This window comes from Coffea eugenioides, chromosome 2, assembly GCF_003713205.1.
Source record: "Coffea eugenioides isolate CCC68of chromosome 2, Ceug_1.0, whole genome shotgun sequence".
In the NCBI taxonomy this organism is placed as follows: Eukaryota; Viridiplantae; Streptophyta; class Magnoliopsida; order Gentianales; family Rubiaceae; genus Coffea; species Coffea eugenioides.
In genome coordinates, this window is record NC_040036.1 from 38,984,774 (window position 1) to 39,010,634 (window position 25,861).

At 37.2% G+C, this 25,861-nt stretch overlaps 3 protein-coding genes across 4 annotated transcripts; 2 read left to right on the forward strand and 1 right to left on the reverse strand.

Annotated features, from left to right (window-relative positions):
* The first annotated feature begins 1,004 nt into the window (after positions 1-1,004).
* On the forward strand, positions 1,005-4,368 carry LOC113761180 (aldehyde dehydrogenase family 3 member F1-like). 2 transcript variants are annotated; one of them, XM_027304050.1, is made up of 9 exons: positions 1,005-1,092; positions 1,668-1,764; positions 2,038-2,244; positions 2,488-2,609; positions 2,845-2,949; positions 3,063-3,235; positions 3,328-3,418; positions 3,514-3,663; positions 3,767-4,368. In XM_027304050.1, the coding sequence occupies exons 1-9, from the start codon at positions 1,078-1,080 to the stop codon at positions 4,019-4,021; spliced, it is 1,215 nt and encodes a 404-aa protein (XP_027159851.1). In that variant the 5' UTR covers positions 1,005-1,077; the 3' UTR covers positions 4,022-4,368. The 2 variants fall into 2 exon arrangements, with proteins under 2 accessions (XP_027159851.1, XP_027159850.1); XM_027304049.1 differs by lacking the exon at positions 1,005-1,092 and adding an exon at positions 1,489-1,514 and having other exon boundaries at positions 1,601-1,764.
* An 11,372-nt stretch (positions 4,369-15,740) lies between these two features.
* LOC113760397 (glutaredoxin-C3-like) lies at positions 15,741-17,844 on the forward strand. The gene is made up of 4 exons (XM_027302956.1): positions 15,741-15,986; positions 17,187-17,260; positions 17,382-17,480; positions 17,564-17,844. The coding sequence occupies exons 1-4, from the start codon at positions 15,802-15,804 to the stop codon at positions 17,617-17,619; spliced, it is 414 nt and encodes a 137-aa protein (XP_027158757.1). The 5' UTR covers positions 15,741-15,801; the 3' UTR covers positions 17,620-17,844.
* A 113-nt stretch (positions 17,845-17,957) lies between these two features.
* LOC113759683 (probable methyltransferase PMT27) lies at positions 17,958-23,845 on the reverse strand. Its single transcript, XM_027302257.1, has 8 exons — positions 22,490-23,845; positions 22,263-22,412; positions 20,404-20,674; positions 20,189-20,299; positions 19,939-20,113; positions 19,111-19,383; positions 18,836-19,030; positions 17,958-18,760 (listed from the first exon to the last, which is right to left on the reverse strand). Exons 1-8 carry the CDS (start codon positions 23,843-23,845, stop codon positions 18,544-18,546), a joined length of 2,748 nt encoding a protein of 915 aa, XP_027158058.1. The 3' UTR covers positions 17,958-18,543.
* Between the last annotated feature and the right edge of the window lie 2,016 nt (positions 23,846-25,861).

The following is a 25,861-nucleotide window of genomic DNA, read 5'->3' on the forward strand; positions in this document are numbered from 1 at the left end:
ACTGGATATTACTCGTAGCAAAACGCAAATTTCCCTTCCTTACTCACATCCTTCATCTAAACAACCAATGATAAACACATAACACTAAGGTAAATTAATTAGCAAAATAAATATTGGAATTATCAGTGAAAGGTGGGTTTGAACTAAAGCCGCCAGAACAAAAATATTCTTATGTTAGAAATGTAGGCTATATAGTACGGACCTCATCGGTGAATAGCTGATTAACTTGTATGTTATATTAAGTACTTATTGAACGCAAGCTGGTTAGATTGATGTTTTCTTATGGAAATTAATATATGGATGTATAGGTAAGATTACAAGAGAGCACGGTGATCTCTCTGAGATTGATTGGACTTCATGGAGAGAGTGGTGAGTCGTCAGAGTCTTGATTGTCATTCTTCAGCGTAAATATGGAGGAACTCGACCACGGATTAGGTCCGCCAGAAAATCTTTTAAGCTTGAGTTATAGAGGTTCAATACTTTCGGCGGAGAGTGTGACTTCCGGAGTGGCAAGACCACGAGGCTCATCGATGTGAGCAAAGGCGCCTCAACAGTCTCAGTTAGACTATTCGTCATAGACTATACTTGATGAGTAATAACGGAGGAGAAGACAGTCATTTTTTTGATGACGCATTTTCACAGTTATCTGCAAGCATTACCGTTGAGATAATTGATTGATAAGATAAATGATTTTTAGTTATTATTTTTAATAATTGCATAATTGATTAATTCAGATTATATAGGTATCTACGGTAGACATTAGTTGACTAGAGTTTCAATCACACAGCATAGTACTGTTTGGTTTCTTAACATATCCATTGTGATCATCCCTATTCATTTAGCTAAGAGCCAGTTTTGATAGGGCCAACAGATAGTTAATGCTGGGTTGGAGTTTTATGATTTGTCTACTGTACCATTTGGGACACCTCCAAAGTAAATTCTAAGTGTTACTATAACTGTTTGATGATGCCATGCTTTTATTTTATTTTCCCCTCTTTTTTATTTTTTTGCCTTCCCTAACAGGTTGGTGTTCTGAAGAAATCAGCCAACTACGCTTTGGCCTCTGTTGAGAAATGGATGGCTCCCAAGAAGGTGTGTCGCTAGTGTGCATCACTTTAGCTGCTTAAATGTAGTGCTATTCGATGCATATTTTTACAAACAAGTAAAATTGGCCAATCTGGTTCAAGATTCGAAAGTAGAGAGCTATTTAAATTGGTAAGCTAGTAGCTGAACTGGAATTCAATTTGAGAGTATATGTTTCTTGATCATAATTTTTCTTTCTGATACATGTATTGCTCACTATCAACTTTAACATAGTGGTCGCATGCATGTTCTATAAACTTTTTTTTTCCCCTCATTTTACATACCAGTGTTGCCAAGAAACGAAAAAGAAGTGCACAAATGAGTTTCGTCTTAGATAGGTTTAGATACAAATTGAACTTGGTTGAGGAAGTACGTTCTATAAGTGCTGGCTGAAGTCTGGTTATCGAAGCATAGACAAGAATGATTTTTTGGTAAGCACTTTGGGTAACTTGAAATTTTTTTGGCTGCTAGATTTAGGTTAACGGTCACTTACAGTTTTTTTATTCTGTGATCAAAGTAAAACCAAGGGGGGATGGACTATTCATCTCGATTTCTTGCAGCTGCTAACAACTCCGTTTAAACAGGGCCAAATACCATTGCTCTTTTTCCCAGCAAGAGCAGAAGTATTACCTGAGCCACTTGGCCTAGTATTGATCCTTGCTTCTTGGAATTTTCCTATCTGTAAGTTCAATTAGATATTGTTGTAATCCAATGTGATTTTGATAGTCGTCAAGGAACTAGTAATTGCTGATGTGTATGTTCAAATAGAAGCATGCTAATAAGATCTTGACCTCCTTTCTCCATCAAACCTCCTAGGATAAGTGTAGTGGTTTATTGTGAGTTACAGGTTCTTTTGAGTTTCTGGTGAGCCTTATTTTTACTAGAGGCAGGGAGAAGCATCTCAAATAAGTTGATACATGTCCTTTAGGCTAATTTATTTCTTTCTTTGTGCAGCACTGGCTTTGGACCCAGTGATTGGGGCAATATCTGCAGGAAACACAGTGGTCTTGAAACCTTCAGAGCTATCGCCTGCATCCTCTTCTTTTCTTGCTAATACAATCCCCCGTTACTTGGACTCAGCAGCACTAAAAGTCATTGAAGGTGGACATGATGCAGCTGAACAACTACTGCAGCAGAAGTGGGACAAGATATTCTTTACTGGTAATTCTTATTTAGGTCACCTACTGTTTAATCCTTTTCTCCCTGGGAATGTATCGTGTTCTTGCTGTTGATAACTGAGTGAAATTACCTTGCCAGTTTACACTTTTGGTACAAAAAATGAGCTTTATAAGTGAATTGTCTTTGCAACCAGGAGAAGATTACCTTCTTCCACCATCCCAACACATATCATTAAGGAATGATGGACAGAATCTTATCATTTTCTGTTTGATCATACCTTGTCAGGGAGTTCACGAGTAGGACGCATAATCATGGCCGCAGCTGCAAATCACTTAACACCTGTAACTCTGGAGCTTGGGGGAAAATGTCCAACCATCCTCGATTCTCTCTCCATTTCAGATTTAGAGGTTTCCTATAGTATTTAAAAGCACTAAAAGAATGTTAAAATGCAGAACATGAGATGTATATTTCTTGTCTTAGACTAAAGCAGGTTCATGAGCTTAAATGAGAAGTCAGAAAACAACTGTTTTTCTTGTCTTAGACTACAAGAATGTGTTATTGCATTACCCCATTTGCAGACAAATACATAAACGATGTATGCGTTTACTATTCTTATTCTAATTTGTTCCATGTGGCTCCAAGGTGGCCATTAAGAGAATAGTTGGTGGCAAGTGGGGACTGTGCAGTGGACAGGCATGCATAGGGATTGATTATGTTCTCGTGGAAGAGAAATTTGCTTCAATTCTGGTAATGATGGCATGCTCCTTAAGAGTGAGGCTCGTCCTCCATTTGGATCTAATGGTTTTGAAATAGATATCTACCATGATTTCTTGGTTTGATTTCTCGGTTTGATTTCTCAGGTTGAGTTGTTGAAGAAGTGCATCAAAGCTTTTTTTGGTGACAGTATGCCAAACTTGAAGAATCTTTGTAGGATTGTCAGCAAAAGCCACTTTGATAGAGTTAGCAATCTTCTTGGGGACCCCAGAGTTGCAGCATCCATTGTTCACGGTGGTTCATGGGACGAACAAAATTTGTAAGTGCTGTGTCAATCTGTGTATTGTGCAAGCTGATCTTTCTGGATGCGTGCTACTTATTGCCTTCAAACTTTTGACTAATGTTGCACAGGATGATTGAACCAACCATCTTGTTGGATCCTCCTCTTGATGCTGATATAATGTCTGAAGAGATATTTGGTCCTCTGCTGCCAATCATCACAGTAAGAGAAAAAATATTCATAATGAAGGCCTCAAATGAAGCTGTTAATCTACAAGAAAAGAAGTTTGATATAATATCTTCTCTCTCGTGTTACAGTTGAATAAAATTGAGGAAAGCATTGAGTTTATAAACTTGAGACCAAAACCGCTTGCCATCCATGCTTTCACAAAGAATGAAAGATTCAAAAAAAAGCTTTTATCTGAAACATCATCCGGAAGCATAACCTTCAATGATGCAATCGTCCAGGTACTTCTATTCAAACTTCGTTGTAAGCTCTCAGCCGTAGTTGATGCAAAAGCATACATGTTCAAACCATCATTCCTTTTCCTTTCCAACAAAAAAATTGCAGTTTGTGGCCGATTCATTACCATTTGGAGGTGTTGGTGAGAGTGGTATTGGAAGGTATCACGGCAAGTACTCTTTCGATACCTTCAGCCATGAAAAAGCAGTTCTGCAGAGGAGCTTTTACCTTGACTTGGAACCAAGGTATCCTCCATGGAATGATTTTAAGCTGGATTTCATCAAATTGGCTTATAAATTTGATTACCTGGGGTTATTACTGCTGTTGTCGGGATTGAGAAGGATATTCAAGCGATCAAACTAGAAGAGAAAGATCAAATGAGACAGTAAGAGCGGTTGCACTGCTCTTCTGGCAACCGATAATATTATAGTTAAAGCAAAACCATTGATAGGATTAATTGCTGCAAATTCTGTCAAATTATGCAGAACTCATCGACTTCTAAACAACCATAAAACCATACAACCGTACTACCAGAAATGTTATGCTGCTGCTTCAGTCAGGAAACCATGTTCTACTTGTATCAGGACGCATTTCCAGCTCAGTAATACCATCTGAGTGACTCTTGTATAATGCATATTCAAATGCTTCGTTTGTCAATACTTTCAAAGTTTCTACTTTTACGGATTAAACATTCCATGTTAGAAGGAAAACTTCCGTCTCTGCCCTTCTCCCTAAAACAGTTTTAAAAGCGATTTTCTTCTGGTGCGTGCAACTAGACAATTGTTCTGAATAATACTAGAAGTATTTACCGTCCGTGGAGGGTGGCTTATTTTGGACCGGCCCAAAACCAGTAAATTTATTGGACAGCGCACATTCGTTTGGGTCCACTGATTGCCCACGCGTTATGACGCCAGAATGTCCTTCCGGCCTTTTATAAACAGATAAATAAAATTCTAGAAAGTGCGAATGGACCAATTCTAAAGCCTAAAGCCTATGGGAACGGCCCTCCTCCTCCTCCTCCAACATCATCAATCTCTTCTTCGTCCCGCATCCTCATTCTCGTACGTAACCTCTTCAGGCATAACAACCTCCGACGTCAGTAATCCTCGTATCATCTATCTCCTGCCGCCGCACCAAAATGTTCTGCGACAGCAATCCATGAAAAATCTGACCGTAATAACGGCTGCCACCACCCAGCTCCAACCGAGATTATTTTGTGCAATCAATAGTGGAAATAGTAACAACTCTGGCATCCAGGATACCATGGCTGATAATTCTCAATCAGTTAGCGGTACATCGACGATTTTGAACGGTGAAAAAGAAGAGGAGAAGAAGGAATTGGAGAAGTCAACACCCCGATATATTCCTCCGCCGCCGGAGAAGCCGTTGCCGGATGACTGTTGTGGAAGCGGATGTGTTAGGTGCGTGTGGGACATCTACTACGAAGAGCTGGAGGCCTACAACAAGCTTTACAAAACCAGTCCTGATTCCCCCAATGCTTCTTCCGAACAGAGCTGATGTTTTGAATTATTGCTGATTCTTTATGCTTCTGGGGCTTTTTTCTTCTTCTTCTTCTTTTTTTCCCCTCCACTGATTGGTGAAGAATTGACGAGCAAATATTTGATTTTTTTTTATATATTAAAAAAAAAGAGTTTGCTTTTCATTTCCATTTTTCTTTGGTGATCTCCGAGAGAATTAGTACACGTGGAAAGCGGAAACGTCAAAAGTTAAAAGACGGTCGATTGAAAAATTTCTTCAGCTTGTTGTATTGTATTGAAAAGGCTGGATAGTGTCATCAACTTCTAATTGTATTTGTACCATCCAATTTGTTGTTAATGTTGGACGGTAAAATCTAGCGTAGAGCCTAGATACTTCATACATAGATTTATGATTGTGGTGTCACAATTGACTGACTAAATATCATCGTTTTTCTTTTCTAGAGATTAAAAAATCGATTCCCCCATTCACCTCGAATATTTTATATTGCTAACCTCTTTAGTGAATCGAGCTACAAATCTTTTTATTTGCTGTAGCTTTATGACCGTGGCGATTATTTTGGGATTAAAGTCGATTGAGTAAACACATTTACTTCTTACCAAAAAAAAAAAAAACACATTTACTCACATTTGGTGTGTCTAAGTTCCGGAATTGGAACTACATGTGTTTTTGGGATCTATTGTAATTATGCATAATAGATGTATTAAGTTTCGAATTTGGGACTATCAACTTTGAAATCTAACGTAATTGTGTAACTTTATTGTATCTGTCTATAATGCAATTTTTGTCATTATATAGATTTAATGGAAGTATCATATTTTATATATAAAAAAACTTTAGAATTTAAGGATTCAATAGTACAATTTATAGTAAAATGGTCATTTCAAATTTGTTTACACCCTATTCCCAACTTGTTTACATCTAACCAAAACTTCTTTACACCCTATTCTAATTTATTTACACCTAAAAACTTTTAAGTGATTGAAATGAGACCGGTGAGGCCCCATCCCCTAAGTTCATCATATTAAGACGAAAACACATACGTACATAGTTTCTTAAAACACAGTTAACTTTTTTTAATTATTAAAAAAAAAAGTTCTCCGACTTTCTTTGATTAGCCATACCCCTCAAGCTAGCAATTAACTTTTCTTACTTGCTCAGAAGTAAAATAAAATAAGAAAAACAAATAAAGAAACAAAATGGTGGCATAAAACAAGACTTGAGAGCTGAGCCTAAAAAATTTTTAATAACAAATTTAGAACATAGGATTGAAGTGCGAGAAAAGATTAAAGAGTATCGAATGGGAACTCTTAGCTAGTTTGGAAGATCAGATTTGATAAGAAAAGAAAGGAAATGAGAACAAAAAACTTTCTTTCTGTTGAGAGATAGAAAAGAAAGGGAACTAGATGATTTTGCATGGATGGTCTACTGCTATTATATTTGACAAAATTTTCCGAAGTATGGCCGGAAAGCAGAGGAAAGTTGAGAAAGCCTAACAAAAATTTTCAAAATGTTCATTTTATCCTCTTAAACGTGTATTGAACAAATTTTCATTGACATATATATTCCAAATCATTTTATTTTTTATCTAAACTCTCAAACAACATTTGTTTGGATTAACTGTTTTTTGAGGTATTTTTTGAAAAAAATTATTATAGCAATATATATGAAAAATATTTACTATAAATATTTTTTGAAATATTTAATATATTATATAAATAAAATATTTTTAAAATTATTTTTATTTATATATTATTGTAACATTATTATATTTAAAAATTTTTTGAAAAAATAATCAATCCAAACAGAAACATTTCTCTTCTTTTCTTTCCTATTCTAAACTCCCAAACTAGCTATAAAGTTATTTTATTTTATTTTTTCTGAAACGATAGGAATGGGAAAAATCCACTTTTCATCCTCAAATTTTGTGACAAAGACACATTTGATCCCCAAACTTTTCGTCAGAACACATTGAATACATAAATTAACGATTTTTTGCCACATCTAGTCAAAAAACGGAAATTGTTTCAATTTGGACGGTGAAGTCCACGTGGCCATTAACAAATATCCAAATATTAGGAAAATCAACACAAGTCAGACACAAAATGTTGACTAAAGTCCATTCTCTGTCTCTATCCCGCTTGACTCTCTCTCTAACCCACCCACTGCTTTTCTTCTCCAAAATTTTTCCTTTCCCACTGAGTTAATGAAGTGAAAAGCTGCTTGAAATTAGCAGAGTTAATGGAGTGATTCAACAAAGTTTTTCCAATCCAATAGAATTAATGGAGAGATCCACCATATCAAGCAACAAAACTTCATCCTCAATGCGTACTTGTCAGCAAAATGAGGTCACGAAACCCAGAATCGTAGATTTCGTCAAATAGCAGTACTCGTGTGTGTGGATGTGGATTAAGACCCAAATTGACAACTTCTTAGCGGGATGATAATCCTGGAAGAAGATCCTATGGTTGTCCAAGATGGCCGGTAAGCGTAGTGTAATTTTTTGTAAGTAAAGTGTAAAAATGCCCTTATTGTAACAATATAGGTGTATTTGCAGAGGCCAGATAGGTGCAAATATTTCGAATGGCTTGATGAACCAATTTGTGCAAGAGGAAGGAGCATAATACCAGGTTTGCTAAAAATGATAAATAAGATGGAGGAAACAATTGAAAATGACCAAATAAGGGAACAAATTATGATTTGTATTATTTTGATGTTGGTTATACTGCTTATGATATCTGTTGCTGGGAAAAATAGGGGACATGCAAGAGAAGGAAAATTGGTACTAAGCTTGGAATTAATTATCGAAGGGAAGGCTGATGACTGTGATTCGTTCCTTTCATGGGGCAGAATTTTGACTGAATTTGTAAACGTAGAAATAGCATGCTTTGGGATCTTGTAAATGATGACAATGCTATTTGCAGTTGTAGTCTGATTTAGAATGTTTATATGTACTACTACCCCTACTTCTGGTTTTGAATGGCTGTTGCATTGTGTGTTGTACAAAATTTGGTAATGAAATTGTTTTGTTTTAGCAGAAAGATATTGCCTTGGACGAAATAAGAGTAACACATCAAAAAGATGACTAGCACTATGCGAGATAAACTGTTTGTATGTAACAATGACAAGCTAATCTGAAATTTATGTGACGTATTCACAAGCCAATATACACAAATTGATATCATTTCCATTTAGTAAGAACTTAAAATAATGTCAAAATGGACAACTTGTTCAAAGAACATAAACGTTCTCAACAAAATGATCAGCACCATAATGATAGTATCTTGTTCAAAAAGACAAGTCTTATTAAAAAAGACAAGTCTTGTTCAAAAGTATCAGCAAAAAACTAAGACTAAGTGCCTGTTTGATAACATAAAAAAGTGCTGAAACTGAATTCATTCAGACATTCAGATGTTGTGGGTGTTTGATAAATAAAAATTCACATGCTGAACTTATTAAGTGGTGCTGAATTTGTATGTATTTTTTTCAGCACAAGAATGGTTAGGGGTGTGCAAACTCGAAAAATTTTGATTTCGTAACCGATTTCGAATTAAATTCGGAATTTCGAATTCGGAATTTCGGTAATTTGGAACTGAAATCGGTAATTCCGTTTTCGAATTGGTCGAAATCGGGTCGAATTCGAAAACAAAATATTTGAAATCGGAATTACCGATTTCGAATTGAGGAATTCGAAATAGGAATTCGAAATAGGAAATTCGATTTCGATTTCTAATAATAATATTTAAATATAATTATAATATAATAATTTTTAACATAACAAGTAGCTTCCGTCTGCTTCCCTATCAGATGCCAAAAGTCCTAATCTCTTAACTCACCTTGAGCTTCCGCCGCCTCATTCCTCAGAGTCTCACCTTCCTTCCTCCGCCTCCACCGCTTGACTCACCAACTCAGCTTGCTCTTTCTCCCTCTCTTTCACAGTTTCACCGCCTCTTTCACTCACCGAATCCATCGCCTCTTTCACCTCACTATCTCAGAGATTTCCACTGTCCTTCGCATCACACCTTCATCTTTCTCACCAGTTCTTCAATCCCGACAGAGACAGACACCATCAGCCTTCATATTCAAGACCGTCGGACATCTTCACGCATCTTCACTTTTCATCTTCAAGCCATCATCAGCCTTCACTTGAAGAGGACATTCTGAGGTATGCCAGTGATTTTACTCACCTTTTTCATCTATGTTTCTAGTTTATTTTTCTTAGGCATTTCATCAAGCAGCTTCCAAGCACGCGGTATAGGTTCTGGTTATGATTTTTGGTTGGATCTTTGGTTATGATTTTTGTTTCAGCTGTTCTTATTAGAGATGAACGTTCCATATTTGGTGCAATTTGTTGGCTTATGGTGTTAAATAGTACATTGAAAACTGGGTACACTGTGGTGCACCTAATGTAATTCAAGCCGGTGACTAATTGTTGTTGCAAGCTGCAGTATGAACTTCTGCAGGAAAGATTTTTTATTTTTGATCGAGTTTGGGTTTTCTGGGTTCTTTTCGCGATCATATTCTTGAATGACTCTGTTTGCATTGTGTGGTTTTGTTAATTTTGCGGAAAAGGTGCATTTCGTGAGTGTTTTTCTTGCCTAGTATTCCTGCTGTGACTTTTGTGCGAAAAAAAAAATGAATTCGGTGAATTCGGAATTTACCGAGTTCCGAATTCAATTCGGTAGCGAATTTGAAATCGGTATTAGGCATTTCGAAATCGAATTCGGTCGGGAAAATTAAGGCCAAAATTTCGAAAATTTCCGATTTCAAACTTCCGAATTACCGCTTTCGAATTCGATGCACACCCCTAAGAATGGTAACTGAATGCTTAATTTGATAAGAATCAAGAGATTTACTTCAACTACTTTATCTTATCTACCAAATATGTCCCCTGTTTATTAATTACATTCAAAATCCTTATATAATTAAACAACCTAATATTTCCTATTCAAAATTCTTATCTAATTAAACAAAATAACCTGATATTCTCTATTCAAAAATTGTTTTTAACAATAGTATTTTTTTTGCAATAATTTTCATCCACAAACATTTATATTTGATATATATATTTTTTGTGCAGATAAATATTATTTATGTGATGCAGCTTATTCACACACACGTGGCTTTATGACAAGATATCGAAATATTAGATATTGGTTGTCTGATTTTCGAAATGCTTTTCGTCCAAGATCAAAAGAAGAACTGTTGACCTTGGTCGATCAATCCTTGGTTTTGATGATTAACAAACCAAACTGTAGATTTGGGCTAATATTTTTATGTGAGCAATTTGTTAGAACAGATTCTTGTGGCACAAAAAAAGAAACAAAAACAGGGCACTCATGTCGGACGTCCGAAAGGAATCTATCGGACGTCCGAAAGGAAGAAGAACATCAAGAAGGAAACTCTGTCGGACGCTCGTGAGGAAGCATCGGACGTCCGGAAAGATCGGACGCACGCCTCGGACGCACATCGATCGCATCGGACGTACGAGAAATTTCGCAAAGATTTGATGACTCTCTGACGACGTTCGGACGCAGGGTTCGGACGTCCGACAGGTGGTTCGGACGTCCGACAGGCCAACGGCTAGTTTTGACAGCATTTAATATTTGACCGTTGGAGAGCCTTTTGGAGCCATTTCTCACCTTCTATAAACACCCCAAAGCACAAGAAGACAAATGACTTTTGCCAACACAAAATACAAGCTTACAAGTGAGATTTTTGAGTAGAAAGATTCTTTGTTGGTTGTATAAGGGGTTGGGGAAGTTGGGTTGTGAGGTTGCTCAAGTGAAGGTTACTCTCTAGGAGGAGTAAAACCTTGGTGAAGGTGAACCTATCACTTGAAGTGGTAAAACCTTGGTGAAGGTTGCCTCATTTGTTTAAAATAGTTCTTAATTGGGTGAGTGATCTTTCAAGTGTAGGTTGTTGAGGGTTAACTAGAATAGTTGTAAAACTCCTTGGCTCAACCAAAGTGTGTTTGGGGTGAGGAAGGAGTGAGCCTTCACTTGTACATCTTGGTTAGCATCGCCATCTATTGAAGAAGCTATTTGGTGGATTCAACTCCAAGTTTGGAAGAAGCTTGGGAGTTTGATTGGTTTGAATTTCTTTTACTTTATTGTTACTCTATTTTTGTGCTTTAAAATTGCTTATATTCTTTGTCATTGTATTTACTTGACTACTTGTCTGGTTGAGTATTTTTGGTTGTATTTGGTTGCATCGGGGCTTACAAGAACGCTTTAACCAAGCATATGCAAGATTGAGAAATGTAATTGAATGTGCTTTTGGAGTATTAAAAGCTCGTTTTCCCATTCTCAAAACGATAAAATCATACCCTTTTCCCACACAAAGAAACATTGTCATTGTATGCATTGCTCTTCACAATCATTGTCATTTTCATACCTAACAATTTTAAGTTAATTAAATCATAAGTTCTATTTCCTTTTTGGATTAAAAGATAGAAGGGCAAAATTGTACAATTTAGCTTATTAAGCATTAAGTTATGAATATTTATCAAACAGTATAAATAGATTCAGCATTAAGATTCAGACATTCATATATCTCTTTTCAGTGCTTAAAATTCAGCAAATTAATTATTTCAATATTTAGAATTCAGAATTCAGAATTCAGAATTCAGAATTCAGAATTCAGAATTCAGATTCAGTGTTATCAAACGGAGCCTAAGACTATTACATAAAAAGCATCAGCAAAAGCAAAAGATTGCCATCAAGTTTTTGGTTTATGGCAATTTCTTTTTTCCCTTCAGCCTAGACGAAGCAGCAACACTTTGTTTGGTAGCAACCACGTCCATAAATCCAGTATTAATCGTGAGAGGCATCTTATCCTTGTCATTTCTTAGGTGTAATGGTTGATTATAGTTCACTTGAGATCTTTTTAAACCAAAAACTTCATACAAATTAGGTGAAGATGGGACAGGCTCTTTGACACCAACATCAACAACTATTTCTGTTAGTCTAGCTGCATCCCCCTTTTTCTGCTTCTTTCTTTTCTACAAAAACAATAACATAAACATACAGTAAGTTAAAGAAATCATGTTCATTAAGAAAAAGTGAGACCATACAATACTTACAGGCACTGGAGCTGCCTTATCAACTGAATTCTTGTCAAAAATTTGAGGAGTAAATGTAACTAGCTTTTCAGCTTCAATTTCAGCTTCAGCTTCAGCTTCAGTATCATTGCAGCTTACAGAGATGTCTTCAACATTTGCAGTGGTATTCTGAGGAATTTGGAAGGCTTCATGGATAGCTTCAGTTACACACTGTTCATCCTTGCTAAGCTTGCAAGATCTCACATTGTAACTTCTTTGCAGACAATATTTGCATCTTATCACCACCAACTCTGCTCATTTTTTTTTTCTATTTTTTCTTTGCTTGTTCTACCTCATCCGCACTCCGCCTCCTTTGTTTCTTTGGTTTTCTAGATGGTTTACTGTACAGAGGTGATTTTGGACCTTTGAGATCAATGTTCTCCCAATTTATTTCCCCACTTATTGGACACACACAGCCTTCATAGCACTTCAAATATTTCTCCACTGTATACCAATTGGATATATACAACATTGGATCTTTTTTTGCTATCCATAGTATAGAAATAGCATAGGAACAAGGAATTCCTGTCAGCTCCCATCTCCTACATGAACATGTATGGTCTTTGATATTTACTGCATACTGATTACCATATGGACATGAAACCTCATACAAGTCATCATTGGATTTGAAAGGAAAACACTGGGTGACCTTTTCCATCATTTTTTCTATTCTCTCAATAATCCTAAAACAGTACATATAGTTTTTTCACCTCTGTTGAGCCAAGTCCCTATTTTGCTGCATTCTTTGCATCATATACAACCTTAACAATTCTAACATTTCAATGATTGGTGTCTCCCTTGCATCTAATATTTTGCTATTGAAACACTCACACACATCATTCAACAAGATATCACACTTTGGATAAGTACTAAAGTAGCTCTGCTCCATTGAGATGGAGGTTTATCATCAAACCACTTCGCTGCATATATGTCAATTGATGCCATTTCTTTTATTTTGCTGGCAAATTCTGCTGGAGTAGTTGCCTTTACAGCAGCCCATAAGGCTCTTCTCAGAGCTTCTCCTTTGAATCCAGCGGATGAAAAGTTGCCATGCATGTGTTTCATACAAAATCTATGAGCTGCATTTGAAAAAACATTGTCACATGCCTGAATCAGCCTCTTTTGCTTGTCACTCATGATAATCCACTCAAAATTCCTTTCAATTTTCAAGTCTTCTTTGAGTAATTTGAAGAATCATGTCCAAGATTCCTTATTTTCTCCATCTGTTACAGCATATGAAATTGGATAAATGATATTATTAGCATCTAATCCAACACTATCAATAGAACTCCCCCAACTGATCCTTTCAAGAATGTACTATCAACTCCAATCAAAGGCCTACATCCAACTAAAAAATCTTGCTTCACTCCATTAAAACACATATATAACCTTTGGAACCTTTGTTGATGTGTTGCTGTACTTGTAGATCCATCCACAGTTTTCAATATAATGGAGCTTCCAGGGTTGAATTTCTAAATTTCATGCATGTATGCTCCTAACTTACTATAGTGGTCAGTTTCACTCCCATGAATAATCTTCATAGCCTTTCTCTGGCCCTGTATATTTATTTTTTGGAGAAAGAGCACTTATTATCCTTAATTACAGTCTTTCTAAAGTGCTGCATACCTACCTTAAGATTAGTTCTAAACTCCTCAGTATACTTTTTGCCAACCCATCCACAATTTACAAGTGGATTGTCATAGGTGAAACCACATTTGTGGGTGTCCTCAAATGTCTTGATTTACACACTACCTTCCCCACTCAATTTTGCAGCATAAATAAGCCAGTCACACCCTTCACTTCTACACTTAGCCCTCAATCTTATTTTGTCTTGCTTCACAAATTTACATGGTCCTGTCTTACACTATAATTTGTGATAGCCAACTTGCACTTTTTTATATTACTGAACAGTATTTTTAACTCTAATGTTGGATTGTCAATATCTTTAGGGTTGAAGACTCTATATTCATTGCTGATTTTTTCATCATCATGTTCATTCAGAGTTTGAAAATCAGATTCAGAAGATAGGGCAACATCATTGTCCTCTGGCATCACCAAATTATCATCCCTTTCAATTCCAGTTGGCTTATTTTTTTGAAAATTCTTATGGTGCTCTACACCTAACCATTCAGCATTTTTGTCTACATTGTCATGCAACTCATTATCATCCCTATCAGTCATATTATAATCAGAGTCCACTGCTGAGAAGAAGGATTCACTCCCTGAATCAGAATCATTATTATTGTTCCTATTAGCCTCATTGTCTGCCATTCCCTCCCTTTCTATGATCAGCATTAGGTGTATTCAAATTGTTATTACCATCAGCCCCTTCATTCTCACCAATCTGATACGGATCATAGCCTAACTGTTGAACATAGATTTCATGGAATGATATCTCAACATACAAAATAATTTTCATATTTAAACCATCAATCCTCTTAATGTATCCATGCAATTCTCTACTTGTTTCTATCCTTATAAAATTGCTGTTTTTCCAACCATAATACACTTTGTCTCCATACAAACCAGCACTTTTAGTCAATTTGTCTACTTCAAAGACACTTAAACCAATACTTTTAACATAGTCAATGACACATGCATCTCCACCCTCATAACGTGGATGAGGAGTATAGGAAATTAACCCTTTATGGTGACATCTTAGAGTTATAAGTGTACTGCCTTACTCTGATAACAAAAATGCACATATCAACCATTCAATAATCAACAGGATATATATTAACATTAACAACAATGCACTCAATAATCACAGATAAAGACCACATCTTATGGGTCCATCTTACTATCATAATCACAAATAAGGACCATATGCATTTGTCAGATACGACAATCAATTAAAAATAATTAATCTTTTCAACCCAATACAACTCAAAGTAACCAGAATATACCCATAATGCAAACATCAGGGACCACATCTAAATATTATACACACAAAAGTTAAAAATTTTTACATTTAGTTATTTAACTCTTTACCGTAATTTGGGGATGCACGATCGTTGAGCTATTTCTTTCGAACAAACATTTTTTCCACGTTTGGTGGTCTTCAATCATCGAACTGGAATGCTTCACTATGAGTTTCAGAAAGTTCCACTATGAGGACAGAAATATTTCAACCAGTGAAAAAGTAGGAAAGAGGGAAATTTGGAGAAGAAAAGCAGCGGGATAGAGACAGAGAATGGACTTTAGTCAATATTTTGTGTCTGACTTGTGTTGGTTTTTTCGATATTTGGACATTTGTTAACGGTCACGTGGATTTCACCGTTCAAATTGAAAAAATTTCCCCTTTTTTGACTAAATGTGGCACAAAATCGTTAATTTATGTACTCAATGTGTTCTGACGAAAAGTTTGGAGACCAAATGTGTCTTATCACAAAGTTTGAAAATGAAAAGGGGATTTTTCCCGGATAGGAATAGCTATAAAGTTAAAAGTTATTACTTATGAATTTTATGCATGATTGTTCATAAAGCCCAAAGAAGCCCGCTGATTTTTCCGGTAGACTGACGATATTGGATAACGGCGTCGGCGATGGCGATGTTGATGACAACCTGGAATAATCGCCGTCTCTTGGTAACGGTGACAACAATCGGAGTGTTATGGTTTACCTCAATTGCTGCACCGAGAAAGACTATAGCTGCTAATTCTCCATCAGCCTTCGTTCAAAACGCCATCTACTCCAACAAAATCATAATTTTCTCCAAATCTTATTGCCCGTAAGCTCTTTTTCATTTTTTTAACTCGTTTTAGTACTAGAAATTGGGTCATTTTTCTTGTCAAAGGATTTTTTTTTTCACAATGGGAACAGTAGTCTTTCCTCCCCAAAGCTGAGCTTGTGAAGAAGTTTGGCTAGCTCAGATGTATGCTTGATTCTATTGTTAGCTAATGAATGGTGGCCAAGATTGTAAATTTCATTTGCCTAATGCAGGGCTTGTTCTGGATAATTAGCATTCATGCTTCCGATATGAACAATTACTTTGTTAATGGATCAATTAATTATGTACTGGTTGCTCCGTCGTTCGATGGACCCTTTCACAAACTGCGTGCCAACATGAAACAACTCTTTTAGTTGGGATCATAAGCTCAGATTCTGTGGAGGCAAAGGTCGAAATGAGTTAATAAAATAGAAGGACCAATTTGGGTACGAAAGACGGGGATATCCAAGTCTTTTTAGAGTTAGAGTTTCGAGAATTTTAAGCAGAACAACTGCTCTTTAGAGGGTCCAAGAAAGCTTTGATAGTTGTTACTTAGTGAACTTGCATACTTTGTGTTGTGATCTTAATGTGGATCAATTTCATGTGATCCTTTTTTGGCTAATTTGTGGCTGAACTGAAAGTGTTGGTTGAGGTTGGATTGGCTAAGGTTATTGTTTAGCACAAGAAGTTTGAACATCGGTTGCAAATGGATGGATGTAATAGTTAAGCTACCTTTTGTCATTGCAGTTTGGAGCTCTGTGGTGGAGTGCTGGTAGACAGGCTGCCAATGGCAGTGTTACTAGTTTGCTATTTCCTGCCATTTAGTGTGTTTATTTTATACCTTTTGTTCTTCACTACACTGGGTCAGTTGAGTTATTCATGGCTGTGCTGAGGTGACGGGGATCTATGTCAGTTGCATATATGTTGTGTCAAATAACGTGCGAAAGATAAGTTTGGGCCTTCTGTTCCTTTTATTAGTTGAGAACATTTGTTGGATACTGATATATTCCTATTGCACCTATATCTCTTTAATAATTCCTTTTTTTTTTCTTTTTTGGTTTTCTTTTTGTGTGTGTGCTATATGGATAGCATCTAAATGGTACCTCAGTACATTGAAGCAGTGTTATGTATTTCACACATCCAGCACGCAAAAACTCAGTTAAAGTGGAACTTGTTCCATCTCCTACTCATCCTTATGGTTGGTGTTTTGTCTAATTTTAGATACTCCTTACGTGCCAAGCATATATTCAGTGAACTACACGAGCAGCCTTTTGTTGTGGAGCTTGATCTTAGAGGTATACAAGCTCAATATATAGAGATATCTTTCAAGAGCTGTATTATTCAGTTTCAAAGTAACAATTTTTTTCCTTGCAAAGTAGAGCTTCCTATGATTTCATTCTTCTGAACATTGTTCAGATGATGGATATCAAATTCAAAATGTTCTTCTGGATCTGGTGGGCCGCCGTACAGTTCCTCAAATATTTGTGAATGGAAAGCATGTTGGTGGTTGTGATGGTTAGCACTCTTACTTCATGCTTTTATTAAATCTTTGATCAGAATGCAAGCACTGTTTCCAAGCTTTCTTTCTTGTAATTTAGATCTCCAGGCAGCTGTTCGAGATGGTCAATTGCATAGTCTTCTTGGCAATGGTTGACAAAAGGACTTGAAATTGGAGGCTTGCGTTTTTAACTGTTAGGACCTGAAGGTGATTTTGGGTGGTTAGACCCAAATAAAATTAATGCGAGGTGGTTCGATCTCTGCTGCTTTATAATTAGTATTAAGTTTAATTTCTGTTGATCAAAATCTCTCATGAGAATTGAAGCTACTTTGAGACATTGGAAATGTAACTGATATCAATAAAAGATTCTCATTCTGTGCACATAGTGCTTTTCATAATCACTTTCTTTGGTCACTTGGCGCTCATAGAGTCGATTGCTTGACCTACCAAACACAATTTTTTTGCCCTTGGCTTGTTTCTTCTTCACTGCACTCACTATCTGTGTCTGCATGTCTATGTGTGCAGGAGGTGTTTGTTTTTGGGTCAGACTTCAACTGCTGTTGGAGCTTCACGTAGTTTTTTCATTAATCATTAAGTTTCTATCTGACATCACCATGAGAAATCTAAATAGATAGACAACTGGTTTTTGAGTGACCGGTAGACTAACCTGTTTTTACATCATCAAGCAGAATTAGGCTTAGATTCACCCGATGACTGCTGCCAATTATTTGGAGTTTTTAGCTAATCTATTGAATCTGCTATACTTAGTTGTCAGATTTCATATAGCAGCTGCTTTCTTGTTGAATTGCTCCCTTCAAGGTCAACACGCCGTAATCAGTTAGACACTGATTTTGTTTCCATTATGTGTTCTTGACTATTTCTAGAATCAATCATGAATATTAACTGTAAAAGTTCTGCTCTCTTGGTAAGCTTAAGACTCTTTTTCTTTCTTTCTTTCATTCTTTTAATTCCATGGATGTATAATCTGAAAGAATGACGCTGGAAATAAACTTTGACTACTACTTTTGCTGAGTACCTTGGAACCCTTTAGGATTAGAAACTAGAGCTGTCATCTGCAAATCATGAAGAAGCAGCATAAGAGTCTGGCCGCCATTCAGTTTTCTGGGCACTAAGTATACCTTCTTGGTTCTTAGAGAAAGTCAAGTGGACTTCCCAATGCAGAGATTTCAACACATTCTCAACTTCCCTGATTGTGCTGGAGTCATCGCGCATAATGAATTTACCTCCAGGCCGAACTATTCTGTCAACCTCTGCCATCACCGGAATGAGTTTGCACCTGTGAAAGCTGAAGACATGAGTCACCAGATCAAGGATGACAAGCAGGTGAAAATGGTATTGCAACCTGTTATACCTCTTTTTTAGCCTTGAGAAAAGACGATCAGCATGTAGGAGGTCATATGTCCTGGGATACGCGCTGAAGGATTCACACCAGTCATGATAAATACCAAAGAGCCCTCGTTCGTAGATAATGGGAAGTGTATCTGGAGCATCTATGTTCACCACATTCATTACCCACACTTTTAGGTCCTTCAGTGCTGCAGCAAACCTGCAAAGCACCATCCTTCAATTAGTTTTATCCACAAAACAACTCTTGGTATCATGCTACGTTTTAGTGATTGGGAATACCCCCCATATACTGCTCTCATGTCCATGATATTTCTCACGTCTGACCAGCTGATGCCCAGTCCACTAAGATATAACTTGCTCACCACCTGTTTCCAATGTTCATAGTCTGCTGTGAAGTCTTCTGGAGCTGGCTTTCCATAAATTCCCATCTGAGATCTGTTCAACCAGTATGGAGGTGTCTGAAGTCGACGAGGCCACTCCTCTGGCCAATCTGACCCTCTTTGATTTGCTTCAATGGGAACTTTGTGCAAGCATGCTTGCAAAGGTATGTACCTAAAAGACAATGGAGGTTATGAATAGGGTTCCTTGATTGCTGGCCTCAAAGCACATCTCATTGTAAGAGTACGCATTATGCTTATCATATGTTCATCTATGGAGAATTGTGATTCAAATGGACTAATTTTTAGGTAAATTTGCTTGAGGCTAAGTGTCTAATTATATGAAGATGTTTCCCTTGCATGTAAAAGTCCACATATTTTGAACCAATTAAAAAAGTGGTTGTCCCTCTATGATTTTACAGTCATTCTTATCGCATCTAGAGTTCCAGAAGATTGTTCTGCTTCTAGAGTTAATACTCTTCACAAAATTTGATAATCTTTGGTTTATGCAAGATTATAATGACTCTTGAATATTTGACAATAGAAAGCATATATGCCATTTTTGTAAATTGCTGTTTTTTCTTTGTGAGCCAGATTTTCTATGCACTAGTTCAGCTCTACATAGGTGAGGATGACACATAAATTTGTAATTTCAAAGGACAATTGCATTTTTGTCATTCATCAAGTTTAACAAGAATTTACAGTGCTGATGGAATTTAGTTTCTGTTACCAGGCTGCATTAGGATCATCATCGCTTTTGCACATTGGAGGATGGTTGTGCTTCCTTTTATCGTAGCATTCATTTGAGTCTGGTTTATGATAGACTGCAGCACCTATAGAGTTTAATTTATCCTTCTTGATAGTGACTAGCTCCCAACACATTGAAACTGTTAGATTGGACATTTCTGGAAGGATAAATGCAAATAATTAGACAGTTGGCCAATAGACAGGATCAAGAGAATCATTGATCAGCCTCATACCGTTCCATATCATAACATCCTCTTCAAGTGTTTGATACACTGGAGTAGCTGACCAGACAAAGTAACCTCCTGGTCGGAGGAGTCGATTCAATTCCAGAAGAAGAGCACCACCTTGATTAAATTTTCTCAGTTAGCATACTAAGCAATGTTAATATAGACATAATGTAAGTTCAAATTTAATTAGAAACAAAAGTCAGAAAATTAGGGGGGAAAACCTCCAGCATGCCATGGAACTCTGCAGCGAGCACAGTGCACAACATCAAAGACTCCGCTTGGAAATGGCAGCCTCTGGGTACCCATCACTGCATTTATTGCAGGTATTCCCCTTTCAAGGGCAAACTGAACCTGAGCCTCATGCTCATCTTTAGGTGCAAAAGACATTGCGAGTACGTTTCTTTCAAAGAGGTAGCCACCAAAACTAGCAACACCACATCCAACATCCAACAGCACTCGACTATGCTTACCCCATGCTATATCTGGAACAGCCTGCAGCCAAATATATTTGGAAAAATCACAAGAAGCAGTGGAGGGGCTGTCTCAAAGCTGACTGGGGAAAATCAGTCTGTGTGTGTGCAGAGAGTGGGATGTTCAGGACAAAACCTAATACCAAGGAAAGCTCAAGAAGCATCTTTATGCCTTTCCTAGTTATTTTTAAGGGTTAATTTCACATACCTCCCCTGAGGTTTTTAACAATTGCAAAAAGCTCCTCTCAAGTTCTAAAAATTATACTTACCTCCCCTATTTTCACTATTTAAGTAATATCTAGACCCAAAAGGATATACTTTTTTCCAAAATTTCTATAATACCCTTGAGTTATAATTAACAACAAAAATGTAAAGGAAAAAATGGTTTCTAGTCTCTATTTCATTTATCTTTATTTCCTACTACTATTACCTACTTATCAACATCCAAATTATCATTAAATAAACACTTATCTTTATTCTAATATTTCTCTTTTACTTAAAAATTCCGGATGCAGACCATTGTATCAACTATAAATGCTACATCATATATCCAAAAATTTACATACAATTTCATAACAATATTAGATTTTACTTGATATACTACAATATTCATCAATATTCCAAAATTTCAATTCCATGACTGCTACCTTTTTAATACAAAATAATTTAAACAATCACTACTAATATCAATATCCAATATATTCCATTGGCACAGAGTTCAAAATCAATCAAATTCTCTCTATGGGAATAATATCAATAATTGTAAAGTAAAAATAGAAACACAATGCAGTTATAAATATATATCAAGAATGCTTTTTTTCATGATAACCATAATAGTATAACTTATATTTAGTTTCTATTCCACTTCTTATCCTTAATTTTTATTTTTTATCATTGTCACTATCTTCATCTCCATCAAAATGATAATGAAATTAGCACTCAATTTGTCATTTGACAATTTCAATTTGCTAATACCTATCAAAAATTGGAAACAACAATGGGCGCAAGGAAATTATTTACTAATAATGGAAAATCGAGAATTGGGAATAGATACTAAGATATATAAGTATTGGTGGTTTAGCGTGTATGATGATTTTATTAGTAGCGACAGTACACATTTGGTTGACAATAATAGATAAATTAGTTTGAAAGAAAAATAGATATATGAGAAAAAGAAAAGATAGTTAAATAGAAAAAACTGTGGTTTGAATTATTGGTTAATAATCGATGAGAGAGTTTTAATATTTGATAGAGTTTTTCAATGAGTTGACAATTAATAATGGGCATTATTGTTTTTTTATCACAATAATGGAGGTCTCTGTAATTATGTAAATCTCAAGGGAGCCGAGTGAAATTGTCGAAAACCTCAGGGGAGGTTTTTGAAATTATCCCTATTTTTAATTCCAATTTTTTTCCTTTTTCCTGCACCAGTTGCAGGAAAAGGGTGGAGGTGAGAAGAGAGGAGGGAAAAATGATACTAACTCATCACATTCTCTATTGCACTGAACTCATTTTCCTTTTTCAATTGATATGACTTTGTTATTTTGAACTGAAATGTAGTATAGTTTCAGGAAATTGACAAGTTATATGATAGTTGTACATGCAGTTACCTCTTCTAGGAAATCCATATAATGCAGTGCTCCATGAATGAATTGAGTACCACCTCCTGGGAAAGTAAGGAATTCTCCAGATACCTTCACCCAGTTCTGATGCCCCTTGACTTCTGCCAACTTTGTGTGAGGTACGTTATGATACCATATCTGCTTTGTTCAAATAGAAAAGCATTAGTTAATGCACATTTCTGTAAAGCACTGCAGTATATCGTATATTATTCTACCTTATCTCTGCTCTGAGGCCATTGCAATGGTTTTTTATATCCCTTTGGCAGTGGAACAAGACAAGTAGGGGCATCCTCTGGGCAATGCCTTTCACGATGCTCGTAATGTGTCCTGCTCCGTAACTTTGCGATTGCTTTCTCATTATCCAGACATGGTATGTAGTCCTGACCAGCTGTAACATTACATAGTTGCCATTTGTAGTTAATAATACTGCCATCTTGATCATCTTGTCCATTTTGTCGTCTATCTTTCTGGTTTTCAGATTCGTTAGCTTGAGTTGACCAGGAGTTCTTTTTTGACTCCTTGGGTATCTGAGATCTCTCTCCAGTTGGAAAGAAATCACTAGTGTCCGGGTTAGTTGCTTTCCTGCCTGTTTCTTCACTTGAGATGTTCTTTATGGAATTGTTATTGTGGAGAATATTATGCTGACTTTCATGAGTTTCAGGATTTTTCCGGCCCCCCAGCTGTGACTGATCAATGTGATTTCCAGTCTGGGCTAAGGGTGCCTCATCATGTTCCACTTGATCATGGCTTGATGTTCCTTGAGTATCTTCTTGTGATTTTCCTTGTTGGACTTGATCATCTTCCTGCTGTTGATGCTGTTCCAATCGTTTTTGTTGATCTTCATCTGATATCTCATGCTCATTGTTGTCTGAACTTTGATGGTCATCAAGCTTGTCGTCACTGGTACCCTCTTCTTGGTTGTTTTCGGCTGAAGCACTTGCATGCTCTTCCCTTGTTTCCTCAGCTTCTTGGTTTTGAGTAATAGAAGTTTCCTCGGAGTTTTGATTTTGTAGTTGCTGCTCATCAACAGATTCTGCGCCGTGTGGATTCTCTCCAACATCTGGATCCGTTTCCTTCACATCCCTGTTGTCCTTATCACCACCACCACCATCATCTCCTTCTGCTTCATTGTTGTCGTCACTACTGCTGTCCGAATCGCCATTATTTTCTTGTTCACTGACATTATTGTCAGTTTCTGCTTGAGCTTTGCTCTCGGTCGAACTCTGGTTTGGGAGTTCTGACGATTCATCTGTGTGGTCATTATGCGTTGCCCCGTGATCAGTTTGAATGGCATCTTCTGGGAGGTCCCCCTGACTGTCTTGGAAAACGGGTTGGCTTTTCTTGGGGATAGGTTCTGTGGGATGAATCTGATGAGAGTCGGACATGGAGGATAATTGAGAGGAAGTTGTAGCGGAAGATCGAGTAGTTGTACGTGGATAAACAATAAGAGTATTGGGTGCCAGCAGCCATAATCCGAACATACACAAAGCTACCAAGATTGTGGTTGTCAAAGTGGAGGAGCGTGAACTGCTGGATGATCTCTTGTTGCTGCGGGCCTTCCCTATGGCCATGGTTGCTGCTGAGAGATTGGAGTATGGAAGGAGAGGTTTGTTGTGTTGGATTTGAGGAGGAAGATGATTTCCCGAAGAACTAGAGAGGGTGCATGTTAGAAAATATCGTAGATCCAAAAGAGTAGGAGCAGGAATTCCCCATCTGATAATGTCTGAGTCCCGGAACTTCTGTTTTGCCACTTACAGCCGAAGGTTTTCTGGCTACCTATTCCATTGCCACCACAGTGTTTCCCCGGCCTCTGAACCACTTTGGAAAATGAGTTGTATTTGTTCTAACCTTTGTTCCACCACTTGTGTGTTGTGCGATACAATCGATGTTAATCGAAATATTTCTACACTTTTTTTTATAACTTTCTTTCTCAGTCCCATGCACTGTACAAGCAAGTTCTCGTACCATTGTCTAGCCACCTTAGTGGAAAAAACATAGATGGTAGTATGGTTAGATAGTTTTCTGCAAACTAAATGGCGGCTAATGTACAGGGGGAAGAAGGCCATACCACATCAGCAATAGTATGAGGAAGATGCAGCCCTATTACCTCGCCATCTACTTTGTGAATGTCCTCTTCTTCCACTGATCCATCAGTTTGTATGCACATCATAGACCAGGGAGCGTAATTAATTGGACGTTGCTGTGACGCTGTTCTAGTATGACTAAGTGGCAACTAGTCAGATAGATGCATCACACAGTCTTTGGCATTAGGGGACCAGGAGACCTACGTCAGTGGTTTCATTAGCCTGTTGCACACAAAATCCTCATATGTAGGAAATGGCAGGGCTTCTGGGTATAGACTTGCAATGGGCAATCCATTATGCACATCCTGTAGCCTTTTTTCCAAAATTGTATCAGTGCTGTACATATCTGGTGGCCGCTAAAAAGGTTGCTTTGTAGATACACCTACATAAACCTGCCTAATAACCCTCTCTCCAAGGTAGTAAAATCTTTCCATGGGCCCATCCAAAATCAATCTCGTTGCAGTTAGGTCCTTCGGTTTGAGATACCAATTCGGCAGCGGCACTGCTGCCCATGGTAGCCAATTGACTTATGATATAGAATTAACTAGCCATTTAACATTGTATTATTCTATATGCGGTAGTAATTTTTCCGAATTTATTTCATATGCTGAAAATGAAAGAAATTGTGGAACTGAGTACGGATACAAACATTTTACAGGTTGACGGTGTCAATAGCGCGGCGAAAATATTGAACCGTAGACAGTGATTGTTGGATGCCTCTGTTAGAGGAACACTATCGCCACATTCTAGGCAATACGTCTCTCTCTTCCTATTTTAGTTTGTACGGATTTAACTGAAGAATTTCATAAGCCCACACTTACACGTTGAATTACAATTTATGTCTAGTAGTGTAAATGAAGAAGTAACTGCCATAGCACTGCTATAACGGAACATGAAATTGTCCAAATAACAAAGAATGTAGTAAATTTTTGACTTACCGCCCATACAAAACTGTAGCCACCAAGGCTTTTCGTCAGACGTCGGGACGCGGCAGACATAAATCTGTACAAGGTTGACATCCCCACCCCTCCCCAGTTATATTTCCCTATACGATCTACGTCCTCTAGCGCAGGCAGACACCACAGGTGAATTGTATCGCCCATGTTGCTAAGTAAAGTGTGGCCAAGCATGTAGAGAAACAAAGCTCTAGTCAGCTGTGATAGCTGGACGTATTCATTGTCGTCAATCGCCTTGTCTTTGTAAAATGACCATATATCGGTAACTCTGATCGCACCCCCAGAAGCAAAAGCTGGGACCCAACCCAACTGATCCTCGATGTAATTGACATTTTCCCTAACATTATAATCCCACGGAATCGTCAAGCTGCCCACTGCAACATAGGTTATACAGGTGAAGTCCAACGGTGTTAGTGTCATCTCTCCAAATGGCAAACGAAAGGAGTTGATGGAGTCCCACCATTGCTCCTCCCAGCATCGCTCCACAAGTGCGACAAGCAACTTCCTATCTCTATCGGCCATTGGCGATTGGCTCAGAAAATCACCA